The sequence below is a fragment of the Mixophyes fleayi genome, chromosome 6 (genome assembly GCF_038048845.1).
Source record: "Mixophyes fleayi isolate aMixFle1 chromosome 6, aMixFle1.hap1, whole genome shotgun sequence".
Classification (NCBI taxonomy): Eukaryota; Metazoa; Chordata; class Amphibia; order Anura; family Limnodynastidae; genus Mixophyes; species Mixophyes fleayi.
Window position 1 is genome coordinate 173,280,400 of NC_134407.1, and position 15,728 is coordinate 173,296,127.

At 40.7% G+C, this 15,728-nt stretch overlaps 2 protein-coding genes across 6 annotated transcripts in view; one reads left to right on the top strand and one right to left on the bottom strand.

Moving 5' to 3' along the window:
• SLC4A1 (solute carrier family 4 member 1 (Diego blood group)) overlaps positions 1-11,411 on the bottom strand; it is a 48,271-nt gene extending 36,860 nt beyond the window's left edge. Inside the window, exons 1-5 of one of the 4 annotated variants that reach the window (XM_075177279.1) lie at positions 11,287-11,411; positions 7,287-7,368; positions 5,381-5,462; positions 4,233-4,284; positions 2,974-3,071 (exon numbers count right to left, since the gene is read on the bottom strand). In XM_075177279.1, coding sequence (XP_075033380.1) covers positions 2,974-3,071; positions 4,233-4,284; positions 5,381-5,462; positions 7,287-7,304 — 250 coding nt within the window. In that variant the 5' untranslated portion in view covers positions 7,305-7,368; positions 11,287-11,411. The remainder of the gene's footprint in view (positions 1-2,973; positions 3,072-4,232; positions 4,285-5,380; positions 5,463-7,286; positions 7,369-11,286) is intronic. The other 3 variants (XM_075177280.1, XM_075177281.1, XM_075177282.1) reach the window with 3 other exon arrangements.
• The window catches only part of RUNDC3A (RUN domain containing 3A), a 73,036-nt gene that overhangs the window by 24,489 nt on the left and 32,819 nt on the right, over positions 1-15,728 (top strand). The gene's annotated exons all lie outside the window — the stretch shown is intronic.

The window sequence follows — 15,728 nt, forward strand, 5'->3', positions numbered from 1 at the left end:
TAATGTCTGATATTTTTAGGATGCAAAATAAAAATGCAGTATGTTGTGTGAAATAAAATAGTGAACTTTGACATTTGTTCCATAGTAATGTACGGTAAGAGTCTCTTATCAACATTGGTTTGGTATGGTGATTCCCTGACACAGAATTTTTATTGCTAGTTGGCCATTTTACTCCTTATAGGTGTCACTGTTATTATTGTTGTTCAAGCTTAGCACAAACTAAAAAGAGGATCATCAATACAAAATACAAGAAAAATCAAAATTCTATAGGATTGTATAATTAAATACATAACAAAGTTCAAGTATATTATACACAATATTTAAGTTGAGATTTCTGTGCAGTGTTGATTCCAACAAAGGGAAGTGTTGATCTTCTCTATATTTCAGGAACTGATAAAGACCTTCTATCATTTTGTTTAAAGACCTTTTAGCACATGCCCTATATCAGCACTATAATGCGAAACTCAGTAATGTTGCCTTATTGGTAAATATGTCGTAAGATTGGGCACTATGAAGCTATACCCCCTTTGAGAGACAGAATTCAAGAAAATCTCAACACTTGCAAAAACAGGTCAAATAGTGCATTTTCAGTTATGAATAATTAACTTTTTTTTGTGCAGAATTTTTGGCACTTTTGTCCTGGAACAGGGGCTTTGTTAAATATCCCCCAATTATCTCATGTCAAGTGGCCTGAGTGTAACCAACTTAGATATCGGGCTAATTAAATGACAGCAGCTCAGTCTGAAAGTTACGTGGGTGCATAGCTAGTGCCAGAGAGTATGCCCCTAGAGGAGCCCTTTAACATGTTTCATACATTTTTTTTCAGCATCCCATTTTAAATTAAACACAGCAGTGATAATAGCACTACTACAATATTCGGGGGTCATCGATCCCTACGCCAAAGCATATTTACTCTTCACAAGTGCAGAGGTTACAAACATCCCCTAGCAAAACTGTGAGAACATTGGATTTGTAATCGTTGCCAGTATGAATAGCACTATGCATTTGGTGTAGGGATCACTAAGATAAATGTATTTTAACAGCACATCTGATTTATTTTCACAAATTGACACTAGAAAGTAATAGCACTTCTTAGATGTATGAAGAAAACTAAGAGGGCTATATATATGTATTTTCATTGAACCCTGTTTGTCAAGTTTTTGGTAACTTCTCTACCACCTAGAGAAAGATAAATGAAATATACTATACACAAGTGGTATGGAAACGTGGCCTGAGGGCCTGCACTAACACCAGATCGTGCTTTTGGGATTACTATGATAAACTCAGGTGAATCCAAGACTGGTGCAGGTCAGAGTGATGTATGGTGAGTTACAACTAGTTATAGCTAATATTTTAGTGCATATGCTATGGATAAGGTTAGAAATGTGATAAATGCTGACAATATCCAGGTAATCTTTGATTAGCCAGAGGTCCTCAGATAATATCAGGCACAGGACATTCTCAGGGCACTTTCAAGATGATTTTAGCACAATGAGATCTGTAGCAGCCACCAATATGAGTTGGGATAAACACCTTAAAATTAGTGTTTTTAGTACTTCAGTGGCGCACGCAGGGGGGGTTTCTGGATCTCCAGAAACCCCCCCGCCCCTCTGCTAAGTGCCCACCATAGCGGCACTGTACTATACAGCAGCCGCGGCGCTGTCAAAGAAGTGTCCGCAGCGGTGCTGTATTGTATACAGCACCGTGGCGGACGCTTCTTTGACAGCGCCGCGGCTGTTGTATAGTACAGTGCTGCTGAAACGGAGCCGCTGCGCATGTGCAGCAGCTCTCTCGCGTGTTTTTTTTTTTTTTTGGTATGGGGGAACCCCCCCCTGACAATCCTGCGTGCGCCCCTGTACTTGTACAGATAAATATATCAAACAGGGAAAACGTGGGTTGCTTTTCATGAGTGCTATATATACTAACATTGTTCAAATTTGCAATAAATCCATAACAGTCAATCATTTGCTTTCATGTCCAACTTGTGCTGAACGAATTAAAGCTAATTAACGATTGGTTGATTTGCACCTTTAAAAAAATGTTAGTGAATCACTTATGACATTCACCATACAGCATGTTCACATTCATGTATGTCTGTTCTGTCAAAACAGAATGCATGGCAGTATCTGTGTATATGTTTGTGTAGCTGTAGCTAGTAGTTTTGCAAGCAGACATGCAGACAGCCTATCAGTAGAGACTGGCCTGGCGAATTGATAAGTTAACCCTTACTGATAAGCTGCAATAAAAAAAAAAAAATCAGCAGTATTGCTGGAGAAAGGGGTTTATTGATGAGTCCCAAAGTAATGTTATATGACAGCAGAGCTGCAGTTTCTGTTGATTATACCATGTCCGTACTTGGGCTGCAAATGCTATGTTTTTCTAAGTGGAAAATGGGGCGTTTAAAGATGCTTGTATGACTCTACTCAAAGCCTTGCTGGTGCTCTTCCTTAAGGTAAATAATTACATTTTGCACTCAGGTTATCACATAAGGCAGAACAGGGGGACAGATGCAGCATTTTAAAAAAAAATATTTAAGCCGCATTTACAACCTAAAATGGGTTTGTTTATTAACATACTTGACAGCACTGACCTAAATTATTATTCACGGTACATACATAGAAGCGATGATTATGTGCCCACTGCATGTTCCACCTGACCTGTTTTTACTGCAGCTTAAATTACGTTTCAAATAGTGATGACAGTGCTGGTAATAAACACTGACACAAGATTTGATCCTGGTCTGCCAAGCTGCATTGCTGGTCTGTCAGTGTGTACTGAATGTGAGGGATCAATGATCAGCAGGAAAGTACAGTGAGCACATAGCAAGCAGCATCTGAGCTTACAAACCCTAAATGAAGTTATAGTTCACCAGTTATTGTCCAACTACAATTCCCAAACATATACAATCCCCTATAAGTCCGTAGAAAGCCACTTGTACCATGGAAATAGGACAGAATGTCTGTAGCCACCTACTTCTGTTTTCATGGTATCGTCCGCCCTGCCCTCCGTCTTCCATCCGCCTCCTCCTTTCCAGATTATATGATCCGTGGATCCCCCAATAAGTTGACTGTCTGAAAAACAGACTCGCAGGAGGAGAGCGGAAGATTGTAGTATCGTTTTTTGTTTTTTTTTTAAAAAAAAGGACCTCAAAATACATCTTCCCCATTTAATGAAAAAGAGAGGGGTTTACAGCAAAAGCTGCAACCCTTGTAAAGAGCCACAAATGACCAACATTGATCGATTCTACATTCAGCCAACCTTACAGAAGAACAACTAGCACTTGAAAAGTTTTATTTCTATTGTTTTTTTTCTATGGTATTTAGTTATTAGATGCCATCATCACGGACATGAACCACATATTTTGCAAATCCCAATTCCATAGGAACAAAGCACCAATCTTGTAGCTATATGGTTATGAGGTCAGATGATCTCACTTTACCATAGTAAACAAGACAGAAATGCATGTCTTTTTGATCTTCAGAAAGTGAAAGCTGCCTATACAGGCCAAGGACAATTAATTCCAATTGAAAGAAGAATCTTGTCAGCCACCTGCTACCACTTGGCCATGAGTGATCAAATTGCGTGATTACCTAGCATCTAGATCTTTTCTATTTGGTCACTTGTGGCTAAATTAAACAGCAATATACTTGCAACTGCTCATGTATGGGTGACTTAAAAGTTCAGACAGTCATGACAATGGAGACATGGTTGGAGGAGAGAAGGGTGGTTTCCAGACTAGGGAGATAAGGTAGCAGGACAGGTAGACATTGTTTCCAGAAGGGGAGGAAGGACATGGTAACCAGTGCAGCCAGACATGGTTTTCAGACTAAGGAAACATGGTAGCATGGCAGGCAGACATTGTTTCCAGAAGGGGGGAGGGACATAGTAACCAGTGCAGCCAGATATGGTTATGAGACTAGGGAAACATGATAGCAGGACAGGTAGACATTGTTTCCAGAAGGGGGGTGGGTATGGTAACCAGTGCAGCCAGACATAGTTTTCAGACTAAGGAAACATGGTAGCAGGACAGGCAGACATTGTTTCTAGAAGGGGGGGACATGGTAGCCAGTGCAGCCAGAAATGGTTTCCAGACTAGGGAAACATGGTAGCAGGGCAGGTAGACATGGTTTCCAGATGAGGAACAAATGGTACCCTGGGCCGTCAGAGACCATTTCCAATCTAATAACATATGGTAACCAGGGCAAGCAGACATGATTTCACATGAAACTCACCTAAAAAATTTGTACAGTTTGGACCTCCTCTTCTCCACCTGATGGCTTAGGCCTGCACAAAGCAAAGACTATGCCGTATTATGTCCTGATGTGCAGAACCAATAACAGATATGCCCCTTCCATATGAAGCTATCACCATCCAACAAACCACTTAATTACAAAGTTTTAAACTCATTCTGAGAAGAGAATGACAATGTGGATGACCGACCGCGCTGCTCATTGCAACTGTCGTATCGTTAAGACATCCACTGGACATGCAATAAAAAGCACGTTGGCTCCATGTTCTGTTTGATATACATCTTACTATAATCGGACAGTAGAACAACAGCAGTTCTGGAACTGATGTGTAATGGAAATCTTCCATATTTAATTAAGGGTTTTTTTGTAAATTTTCTTTGTTACTACCTAGTCCACCATTTTTCCCTCAGCAAAATAATGGAGGAGGGTAGGATGGACAAATCACCATGCGCACATTGGGTGCATGATGATTGATTATGGGAAAATTCATCCACAATACCTGGCCAGCACAACTCAGTTTTAAAAATATTATAGTTGCAGTGTCTGATCATATTATGCATATGATGATATACATTCAGAGATAGTAGTTAAATAGCATTATAACTGGCCAATGCTGTGTTCCAATACAGTGTTACTTATTATGTGTATAGATGCACTTAGTGTAAAGCACATGTAATTATCTCCACCTGCATCCCCACCCTACAATTGAAGGATCTGGCTATTGATCCATATCTGGTTACACTACCTTATAAATAATTCAATACTTTGAGGCAATATGAAATTATATATATATATATATATATATATATATATATATATATATATATATATATATATATATATGTATACACACAGTTTGTCATACACAAATATTTTCGTGTTAATTATTTAAAATGCTCAAATCCTGATTTGACATGTATACTATCCATTGTTAGGAAATAAGAATAAAAAGACCCCCCCCCCCTAAAAAAAGACCGTCATAGCTATAGCTATATAGGATTACATTCAATTTTTATATGGAATCTCTCTCTCTCTCTCACTATATATATATATATCATTATTTTTTTATATTTTTGGTATGTTTTATTACTTTTGGAAAGTTTGTTATGCCAAATAGCCCTGTTACTTACGGTCATCGCTACCTATGGTTGTATCCGGGTCTCCAAAACTTCCAATATCCATGGTTGCTTCCAAATCTTTATCGTAGTTGAGCTTGAAAAGGAAACGGTAGAAATACGTGTATGAGAGTAAGAATAATCCCATGTTAAAGTTAGTGCCTATTCATCTATAATATTTGTATTTGCCGGTGGTTGTGGTTCTCTTCCTACTTAACTGGAGAGTTGGAAGTTATACAGTAATGTATTAAAATGTATTAAGAATTTGTAAGCGAAGGACAAACATCATATTAGTTGCTCCCTTTGCCTCAAGAGTAGCTTGTAAATGGAACCCAAATGAAAAGTATGTGTTCTTTATTATTTATTTTCTCCAGTGGTATAGATTACTCTGTGTGAAAGTGTCATACAATTTTAGTATTTGAGATGGGAAGCTGAGTCTGTTAGGAATTATGCATTAGGCTTAGATCAAGGCTTGGGCCAATAGGACAGAAGTTAGCATTGACTTTTTTTTTATCAAGTGTCCATGGAGATTTCAAGACTACCATAGTCAAGTAAATCATTCAAAGCGAGAATGTCATCAGTAAAATCATGGGTCTCTTGTTCTTATATCCATACATTTTACCCACAATACTTGTATTTACAAAAACCTTCAAGATATCAAAGGCTATGACTTGTTGAGCAGAATATAATAGGGAGAGGTCCATGGGAGATGAATGGCGTCACATCCGTCTAAGCCTCCAAACATGTTCTCAAAAGCCATTTCTTCCTCAAAGCCTTCCAGCTCTCCTCCTAACCCACCCTTACTCCCCTCTTCACACTGCATTATTCCTTCTGTGTCATTTTGTTTTTCTACCTCTCCTATTTAGATTGTAAGCAGGGCCCTCTTCCATTGTGTCCTTCATCATTTTAGCCCAGGGGTAAAACTCAACTCAGCAGCCTAGTAGGAACATTTTAAAGGAAAGAAAAAGCAGGCGGCCCAGTGACCCAGTCCAAGGCAGCCCACTATGGGACTGGTCCGGGGGGCAGATGCCTTCCTGCCCCACAGCCCAGCCAGCCCCTGCCATCATCTCACCTGTGTCTTCCCATCTATCCTCAGCCAGTGGCTCTGATCCTGCTTGCTGCACCCACACTCCTGTGATTGTACTAATTGTTTTCCCTCCTCTAGTCATCCTAAAGGACTTTTCCCTGCTGAATACTTAATTTCCTGATGGTTTTGGCTATTCGTTTGTTATGTCTTTTATGTTTTGCCTATTTTGTAGTGCACTGTTTTTTGCCATTATTGTAATGTCCTGTTTTACCGTCTTCTCTATGTACAGTGTTTCAGACCTTTTGTTTCGCCTTATAAAAATCTGCTTAAAGAAATGTGCTTCTCTAAGTAAGCAGACAGATAGGGGCTGACCTGTTCTGTAAAAATGCATTGTTTAGATAAGTTGATTCATAAACTTGGCCAATCCACTGATCTCACAGCAAGGTAAATGCCTGCAGACACAGCTGTGTGACTTACATCAGATCCCATTAGGACACTGTCATAAAAATGTGGGAGTAGCTTCAGTTGTTTGTAAAGGGGTGGGGAGGTGAACAGTCAGAATAACACTAAATAATATATTTTACCATCATGATTTCATATATGAAAAATTCAGTTTATTGGTTTATTATTCCTTCCCATCTCTTTTTGTATACACTTTTTTACCAGTGCCAAATATGAGTTATATTTTACAGTCTTAAGTTCCCCTTGAATTTTCCTAAGGTATTCTTGGGCATAGCAGAATTTGCATAAAATAAGGATAGTGGTATTGCACAAGGGCATCTGTTCTTGTTCTTTATTCTGCCTGTGTATTTTATGTTCGTTATACAGTTTTTCTTTAATGAAAGGTGAGGGAAGAAACAACGCCCATGTATGTCTGGGACTGGTTTCACTCACAGACTCTTTAGATGTCATTTTCAACTGGTTATTTCCCTGACTGCTCCAGAGCCCAACTTGAACATAACACAATGAGTGAAACCTGTGCAGAGAGGAAAATGGAATGACATGGTCAAGGGAGAAGCATAAGCTATTGGTCCAACATAAGTGTCTGTAAGCACTCTGCCACTTGGCTTCCAGACTGTTATTTAAACTGTTAGGCTACAGTATGTTACATATTGTCACATATATGTCTCAAACATATTTAACTAGAACTTAAAACAGTTGCCTTAATCAATTACCAGTAATTCTCTAGTTCTAGAACTACCAGGAATCTGAATTTGGTGGACACAAGTATTAAAGGTTTTTAACACCACTAATGTACTACATATACTGGTGATTATGTATTATTCTGGTATATGTGTTGAGTCACTGATTAGCATGATCGTATGAATACAGTACATATGCTGCACAACTGAACTTCTTGCTCTGCCTAAAAAGCAGCAGAAATAAGGAGTTTGTATACTGCATCCCAGCTGTGGTCCCTCTGTAAATTAATGTGCCAGTCATTGCCCTTTTAGTTTTGCTTTTATTTCCGTTCCTATGGCAAATGCGTCACATCATTACTGTGTACCCTGGAAATTACCATGTAGAAATAAACCCTACTGTGCAAGATTGCACTGAACAGCAGATTTACAGTGCAAACCTCCCCAGTAGAATACATATTTAACCATATTCCAGAGATAAGACGTTAGAGGGAGGAGTACCCAGGATTAGCCACCCTTTAATGTCACTGACGTTTTTTTGTTTTTTTTTGAAGACATGCTAACAGTTAGCATAAATTAAAGTCCTGACTGCATGACCTAATTCCATGTGGAAGCCCTTGCTTTTAATATACTTTGTGCTTTCCTGTATTCTATTTTCTTGTATAACACACCGGGGGGTAAATGTATCAAGCTGAGAGTTTTCCGGCGGGTTTGAAAAACCAATCAGATTCTAGCTATCATTTATGTAGTACATTCTACAAAATGATAGCTAGAATCTGATTGGTTGCTATAGGCAACATCTCCACTTTTCAAACCCGCCGGAAAACTCTCAGCTTGATACATTTACCCCCAGATCATAAAGAGATCAAAACTTGCTTTTGAGTTTATATAGTTGTCTCACTGTACTAATAGCTACCGTATCTTTATTGGATCTCTCTTTCCCAGACCACTCTGTGTTTTTGTTTGATAAGACCTTGCAGTTGCAGGGAACTCCCTACTCTGCGAGGGAATCCCACACCACACCCAGCACTAGCAATGCTCAAAACAATCTTCACCAATCAGCTTCAGTTATATGACTGCATTCTGAAAATTTATTTAAAATAACGTGTCATATTGTAGAACAATATGTTATGTAACAGACAGTCATAGACATCAACTTATAAAGAACACTACTCAAAAAGTAAAATTGTGGCTCAGGTCCCTGTCTCAATCTCTTCTAGTGCTCCCAACAGAAAATGCCTAATTAATACACAGCTATCAGAGTAATTTAATCAATTTAAACAGTATCATGTTTACCAGCCGGCAGTAAATTCTGCATACCATTCACACCACCATTATTTTGGGTCTGAATATGGTTCTGAACCTCCTTTTATCAGTGCCAGGATCCCATTTTCCTATGCTATTTTCCCTTTTAATAAAGTACAGAAAAGGCCAGTAAAAAAATTAACACTAAGGAGGAGATTCAGATTGACGCAAGCTGTCTTTCGGAACATCCGTAGAAACACATTGCGCCGATGTTAGGGTTTGAGACTCTGCTCATTTTTCCTCACACTCCATAGAGGTGCAAAGAAAAATGAGCATTGATTCCTACCGCAATAGCCGCCAATGTGCGCAGCCAGACATCTCCTTGATGCCTGCGCATCGCGTCGTTGGCAATTGAATGTTCCCTAAACTTTTAAAGAATTGTCAGTGAACAAAATTTCTAAGGTTTGGCAACCCTGACCAGTATATAACACCTGTTGATTGTTTTGAGAAGGACTAATATTATTAATGCAACAACCGACTGAGCAGAAATCGTATTTAATGACAGTGAGATAAGTGTCATACGCAGAAAAGCTAAAGAGACAAGCTTATGTTATAGCAGCACCTGTTTCATTGAACTAAGAGAAAGCAGAGTAGTGATGAGTCCCATTAAAATAAATTCCATGGAAAAGGTTGACAACCCAAGCTGACAATAAAATGGAGTGATCCAATCAGGCAATGTAATCATTTTTAACCAAATTGCCCCGATATTGCTGGGTTAGTCGAAAACTAACTGCTAACCTAATCAAAATATGTCAATAGGCCTGATAAACAGACAACCAAACCTGTGCAATTTGACCCTCAACGTGTGGCCAAACTGGCCAGGAATCTATTCATTCAGCAATAGGACCAAATGGTTGGGACTAGCAGATTTGCCCATGTGTGGCCACCATTGGTTTAACAGTAAGTAACATCCTTTTTCTAACAATCTTAGACTTGGGCATACTCTTGTATCACTAAGCAATTAGTTGTACAAAGCATATAATATTTTAAAGCAAATCACTTTCTGTACATTGTCACTTTAAAAAATGCAAATTCTGCCACATCTCTACAAATACAGATGAAACATATTGCATTGGCCATAGCCCAGGTCCTAGTTGCTATCATACTTCCACAGAACTTGTACTGCAAACCTGACGTGCAGACACTAAGCAATGACTGTGCACAATTTGTAAAGTTAGCACATTTGGGTGGAGAAAAGTTGGGTGGTGGAAGGTGACCAATGTACGAGAGATGCATTTTTTGAATTAGAGCGGCAAATTCTCTCACTGATATATCTTTTATCTTATGTCATCAATAATAAATATAATTTCATCACCCTTTTAAAGATATTTTAGTAATATAGCTGCAACATATGGATTAATGCAAAATCATGCAATAGTATTCCTGGAGCAATGGTGAATAAATGCAAAATAAGAGTCATTATTACACCTCTACCAGAGAGAATATTTGATCTATTTAATGGACAAATGTTTGCTTTATGTTTATCTAGGTAAATATTTTTTACTTGCTGCATACAAAGCAAAAATTTTGCCCACAAATGTTAATACATTTATGTAATGCAATGCAAGTTGTTGGGATTGAGCAGTAATAAGAATTTTTCTTTACTTTTTTAACGTACACACACATATATATATATATATATATATATATATTGTGTACAAAATTCTCCTTTATGTTTATGCTGACACAGTGATTTTTAAATTCTGTTTGTTTCTGGGCGCCGGACAACATTTTTCTTTTATTTGCACTTGCACATTGGTCCTATTTGTCCTTGGCTGCCGTTTCAAATGATTTTATACATTTGTACACATTTCATTAATTTAAAGAAGCGCCCTTTTTTTCTTTCACACTATATATATATATATATATATATATATATATATATATATATATATATTATAATTTGTCCACTCTTTGACTTTTGAAACGATTTTTATGATCCAGACCAAATAACTTTTATATTTTGTAATAATTATGAGATTCCATTAATAAAAAAATCCATAAAAATCTTAAATATTCTAGACATATGATTTTGATACCATAACTACAATAGTGCATTTGGGCACCCAAACCAAAAAGTGTTCAGTATTAAAAAAAAAAGGTCAGACATAATTCTGCATGCACCGCTGTAGTGGAAATATGACAGTTATTACAAAATAGAGCAAAATGGATACAAATATCTATGGACTTATTAAAGAAAATACAAATAATAGCAAGTCCAGTAGTGTACATATACATTCTTCTACATTGTATTCAGCTGCTAATAAACAGATTTTACTAGTGCAATTAGATTTTCATTGGCAAAGTTGAAATTGGTGCACATTTTGTCGCAGTCATCCACTATTTTAGATATCATGAATAATAAACTATATGCCTATACATTTGCTATAGTAGGACTGTAATTTCTAATTCTGTATTTCTTCATGGCCCTTTTCCCCATTGGAACCTACCTGGATGACCAACAAGCCTTCGTTAGGTCCCTGTCCCGCTTCGGATCTCGCTCTCCTGGGACCAACTGTTAGTTCCAAAACCCTGAGTCACAAAAGTCACTTAGTACCTCCCATTGCCAAAAAGAACCTTATCTCTCTATGCACACAGTTCCCTCAAACCTCCACCTCTCTGCCCCTCCTCCTCTGCACCCTATGCATCACCCTAAGCTTACCATTTGTTGTCTACCACCCCATTAAAGAGGTCAACACTAAGATGGATAATTGTCAAGGAAATACGTAATTTGGATGTGAGAAGGTTTGCCATAGAGAGTTAGTGAGATGGCTGAAAACTCACTGCCTAATTCAAAATATCACACTCGTAAAGATGAACAAGCTAAACAATTTGTCAAAAACAAAATTCATGAAGCATCACATTAAATAGTGAACCATTTTATGGTTGCTATAAATCTGTCATATATTTATAAAAAACATGTCCCACCTTCTCAATTTCCCTTATTTCAATGTAATTCCATCTCCTCTCTAATCTCTATTTACACCTTTATAAAATCTATATTGCTGCTTTAAAATGTACCTTTCCACTACAAGATTACATTTTAAAAAAAATATTTTTCTTTATCTTGTCTCTTCTTTGCTACACGTTCCTGTACCCTGTATACATACCATCTTCACAAAACTGCAATGAAACAGAGCTGAACCTTCAACATTTAGGATCTGTTTCTTCTAAACTTGCCCATGAATTATAGATTTCTGCATTGTCTTTGATCACCTGTGTGCATGTTCTGTCTCTACGCCCCACAGAGGGACCTTCTAGAATTATACAGAGCTGAAACACTTTCTAGATAGTCTCACAAGCTTTTTATTTTTTTTCTTAAACATCATATTGCATTATATATTATAAAGCACATGCTTAATCTCATTATTTCATGAATTGTCCCCAAAAATATTCCGGATGTGGCATAAATGCCATGATCTCTTGGCTGTGGTCAAGGTGATGATAAAACTAAAAAAAAAAAAACAAGGCTAAATAGGCCGACAGAATTCTGGCAAAATACAAGTATTATAGCTATTTTGAGTTATAATGATGAATAGTTTAATACTTTCTTAATTGTAAGCTTTCATTAGGCTGTAAAATGTATCTTTGTATGTGTGTAATTATCTGTAACCTTCTCAGTCATACAATACTCTGGAATATAGTTGGCAGTTCATTAATAACCAGGACCCACTAGGCAACTTTGGGTATGAGGGGCCTGGCTGCCACTTTGTAAATGGCACTCAGAAGTCAAGACATCTGGGGGACAGTGGTGGAACTTCCATTGGTGCAGCAGGTGCAGTGCACCAGGGCCTATGCTGATAATTGGGCCCGTTGCATGGGGAACTAGTGAGCTGTGGGCCCCGGTTCCCTCCTCTCTGCTTCCCTGCACCGGGGCCCACAGCTCTCTAGTTCCACCTCTGCTGGGAGCCACATCTGCTCTGTGTGTTAGTTAGAAAATGTAGTTAGATCAAATACATTGTTCTAGCTGGCAGGTGGTCATGCCAGAAGATGGGGTACTAATGGTAAAATATATGTATGGGGACAACTGTCATGGTATAACCAATGTGTCGTGGCACAGAATGGTATAATGTGTATGGGTTTATTGCTATATATAATGTGTGGGGCACACTTCTTGGCCAGAAAGAGGTGCCAGGAAGATGGCTTCAGCTGTTGCAGCTTCTGTCTCCACCCCTGCTCCTGTCCCTAAGAAGAACAGATAAAAGACCCCCGCACAAAAGCCTCTCCCTAAGGCTGAAACCTCTGTCTCCACCTCCCCAGCTGCTTCTGGGCAAGGGAAGCCCAGCCAGAATGCACCCCAGAGAACTCCCACCCTGGATCCCTGGATGAGGCAAACCATCGCCCTGAAGCTGAAGGAGGTTGATGGAAGGGTCCCAGGCATCACGGCTGAGACATTTAGCAAGAAAATGATCCTCGATCAGAGATTCTTCAAGGCTGAAACCCTCAGCGTGCATAACTACCTGAAGGGGATCTTCTACATCACCTTCGCCTCCATAGCCATCTGCAAGAGATACTGGGAGGCGGTGAAGTCAGCAAGACCGGAATCTCCATTTTCTCGCTTTGTGGGGAACTGCCCCATCCAGAGAGAGGAAAGAAGAGTGACAGTCTCCATGAGGAATCCTTACACCCCTGGCAAGGATATCACTACCTTCCTGAACCACTTCTGCTCCATGGTCAAGGACCCCTCCAAGATCCTGGATGCCAACGGTTTCTGGACAGGCAAGTGGTCCATCATTATCAGGCTGAGGAAAAATGACAGCAACAGATGGTCTCCAGCATCTGCCAGCATGCTTTGCCCTGGGCGGCTCTGCCGGCCTTCTCCACTATGCTGATCAGCCAAGGAACTGCAAGAAGTGTGGGGAAGCTGACCACATATCGAGAAGCTGCAAAGTCTCAGCCTGCAGGAACTTCAGAGTGGCAGGGCACGAGACCAAGAACTGCCCAAGAAAGACATCCTGCAACCTCTGCAGCCTGGCCAGCCACATCTACAAGGAATGCCTCCAGAGGGCTACAACCTATGCTGCAGCAGCCAGGAAAGGACTGCTGGAAAGTGGACCTGCCCCTGGCCTCCAGTCCAAGACAGCCCAGAGGAAGCCCCTACCGCAGCCACAAGTGGGTAAGAAGCATTCCACCCCTTCTCTTCCCACCTCCCTCCCCGCTCCTTCCTCCCCTTGTGACAGTTTCTGCCTCCCTTCCTGCTGTCACAACTCCCAAACCCGCTCCCATCCTCTTCCCACCTTCACTCCTCCATTCATTGCAACCCTCTCCCCTCTCTCCCCTTAGAGAGAGGGGAGAGAGGGGAGAGGGTTGGAGGGGGTTAGTGTAGTAGCACTAACCCCCTCCTATGCTACTGTAATTCTGCGGGGGTCGCCATACTTATCAGGGGAATGGATTCCGTTCAGGAGTTTGTCTGCGTCAGATTGCTTATCGTAGACGGCTCTTGGGCGGTTGAGCCTATCAGGCTAATCTGTGTGTATGCATCCCCTAGTAAGAATGAGCATTTGGAGCTTTTCCAGACCCTGCAGGTCCAGCTCGTGACCACCAGGGCGATAGTGATGAGCGGGGATTTTAACGGTCCTATAGAGTTAGGCGGACGGGGTACTAACAGCACTGCTAAACTTGATGTTTCTTCTAGGTTGCTGCAGGAGATGGTAGCTGAAGCATCCTTGCGGAGTGCAGTGGGAGCTGGGTCTGTAAATTATACTTGGAGCCACCCCGATGGCTCAGTGCGTTCCCGTATTGACTTTGTGTTTACGTCGAGAGCAATAAGGCAGAACAGGCATGTCATGGTTCCCTGCTTCTTCTCGGACCACAGGGCCATTCTTTTTGAGGAGGATCTGGGCCACGGTTTTTCTCCCGGCCCAGACTCCTGGAAATTGAAATGTGCTCTGCTGGAGAGGGAAGTGGTGTTGGAGGAGCTGAGGGATGCCTACATCACTTGGAAAAACGACAAACTGTATTTTGATTGTATGTCTAACTGGTGGGAATATGTCAAGGTCAAAATTTGCAGTTTCTTTCAGGATAAGGGAAGACAACAGGCGTGTAAGAGGAAGAGAAACTTCAGGAGGCTGCAGCGTCAGCTGCAGTCCCTGTTGGATCTCCAACTTTGCGGCTGGGATGTGAAGGATGATCTGGTGGAGGCCAAGGGGGCATGAAAAGGCACTTTGAGGAGGAGTCCAGGCACATCGTCTTCCGTTCCAAGGTGGAGAACCTGGAGAAGAGTGAGAAATGTAACTCTTTCTTTTTCAGAAAACTCCACTCCGGCCACATGCCCCTGAATGAGCTGTGGGATGAGCCCGGCATTCCCGGAAAGGGGAAAGAGGGCGTCATGAAAGTCATCACAGACTACTACAGCAACCTCTACTCCCCCAAGACAATCGACACAGATGCGGCTGAAACATTCCTGTCAATTATCACAAACACTATTGATCCTGCAGGTAATGAAGCCATGGACGACCCCCTGACGTTGGGGGAGCTACACTCTGCCGCTAGAACCTTTAGGCTGGGTAGGACCAGGGCAGTGACGGTCTCCCAGGGGAGCTCTATGTAGCGCTGTCGTACCTCATTGACCCGGACCTGCTAGAGCTGTACGAGGAGATGGTGGTGGAGGGCAGAATGCCTCTTATTCTGAGAGAGGGACTGATCACGATCCTGTATAAGCGCAAGGGGGAAGAGATGTGACCTTAAAAATTGGCGGCCCATCTCTCTCCTGAACGTGGACTACAAGATCCTCGCCAAGGTACTAGCCAACGGGCTAAAGGTTGTCATTGGGCAGATTGTTCATCCGGATCAGACTTGTGGCATTCCTGTTCGCAGGATTGCAGAAAGCCTTGCGCTACTGAGGAACATTGTCCATTACATCAAAGATTGCCACGCACATGTGGCCCTGGTC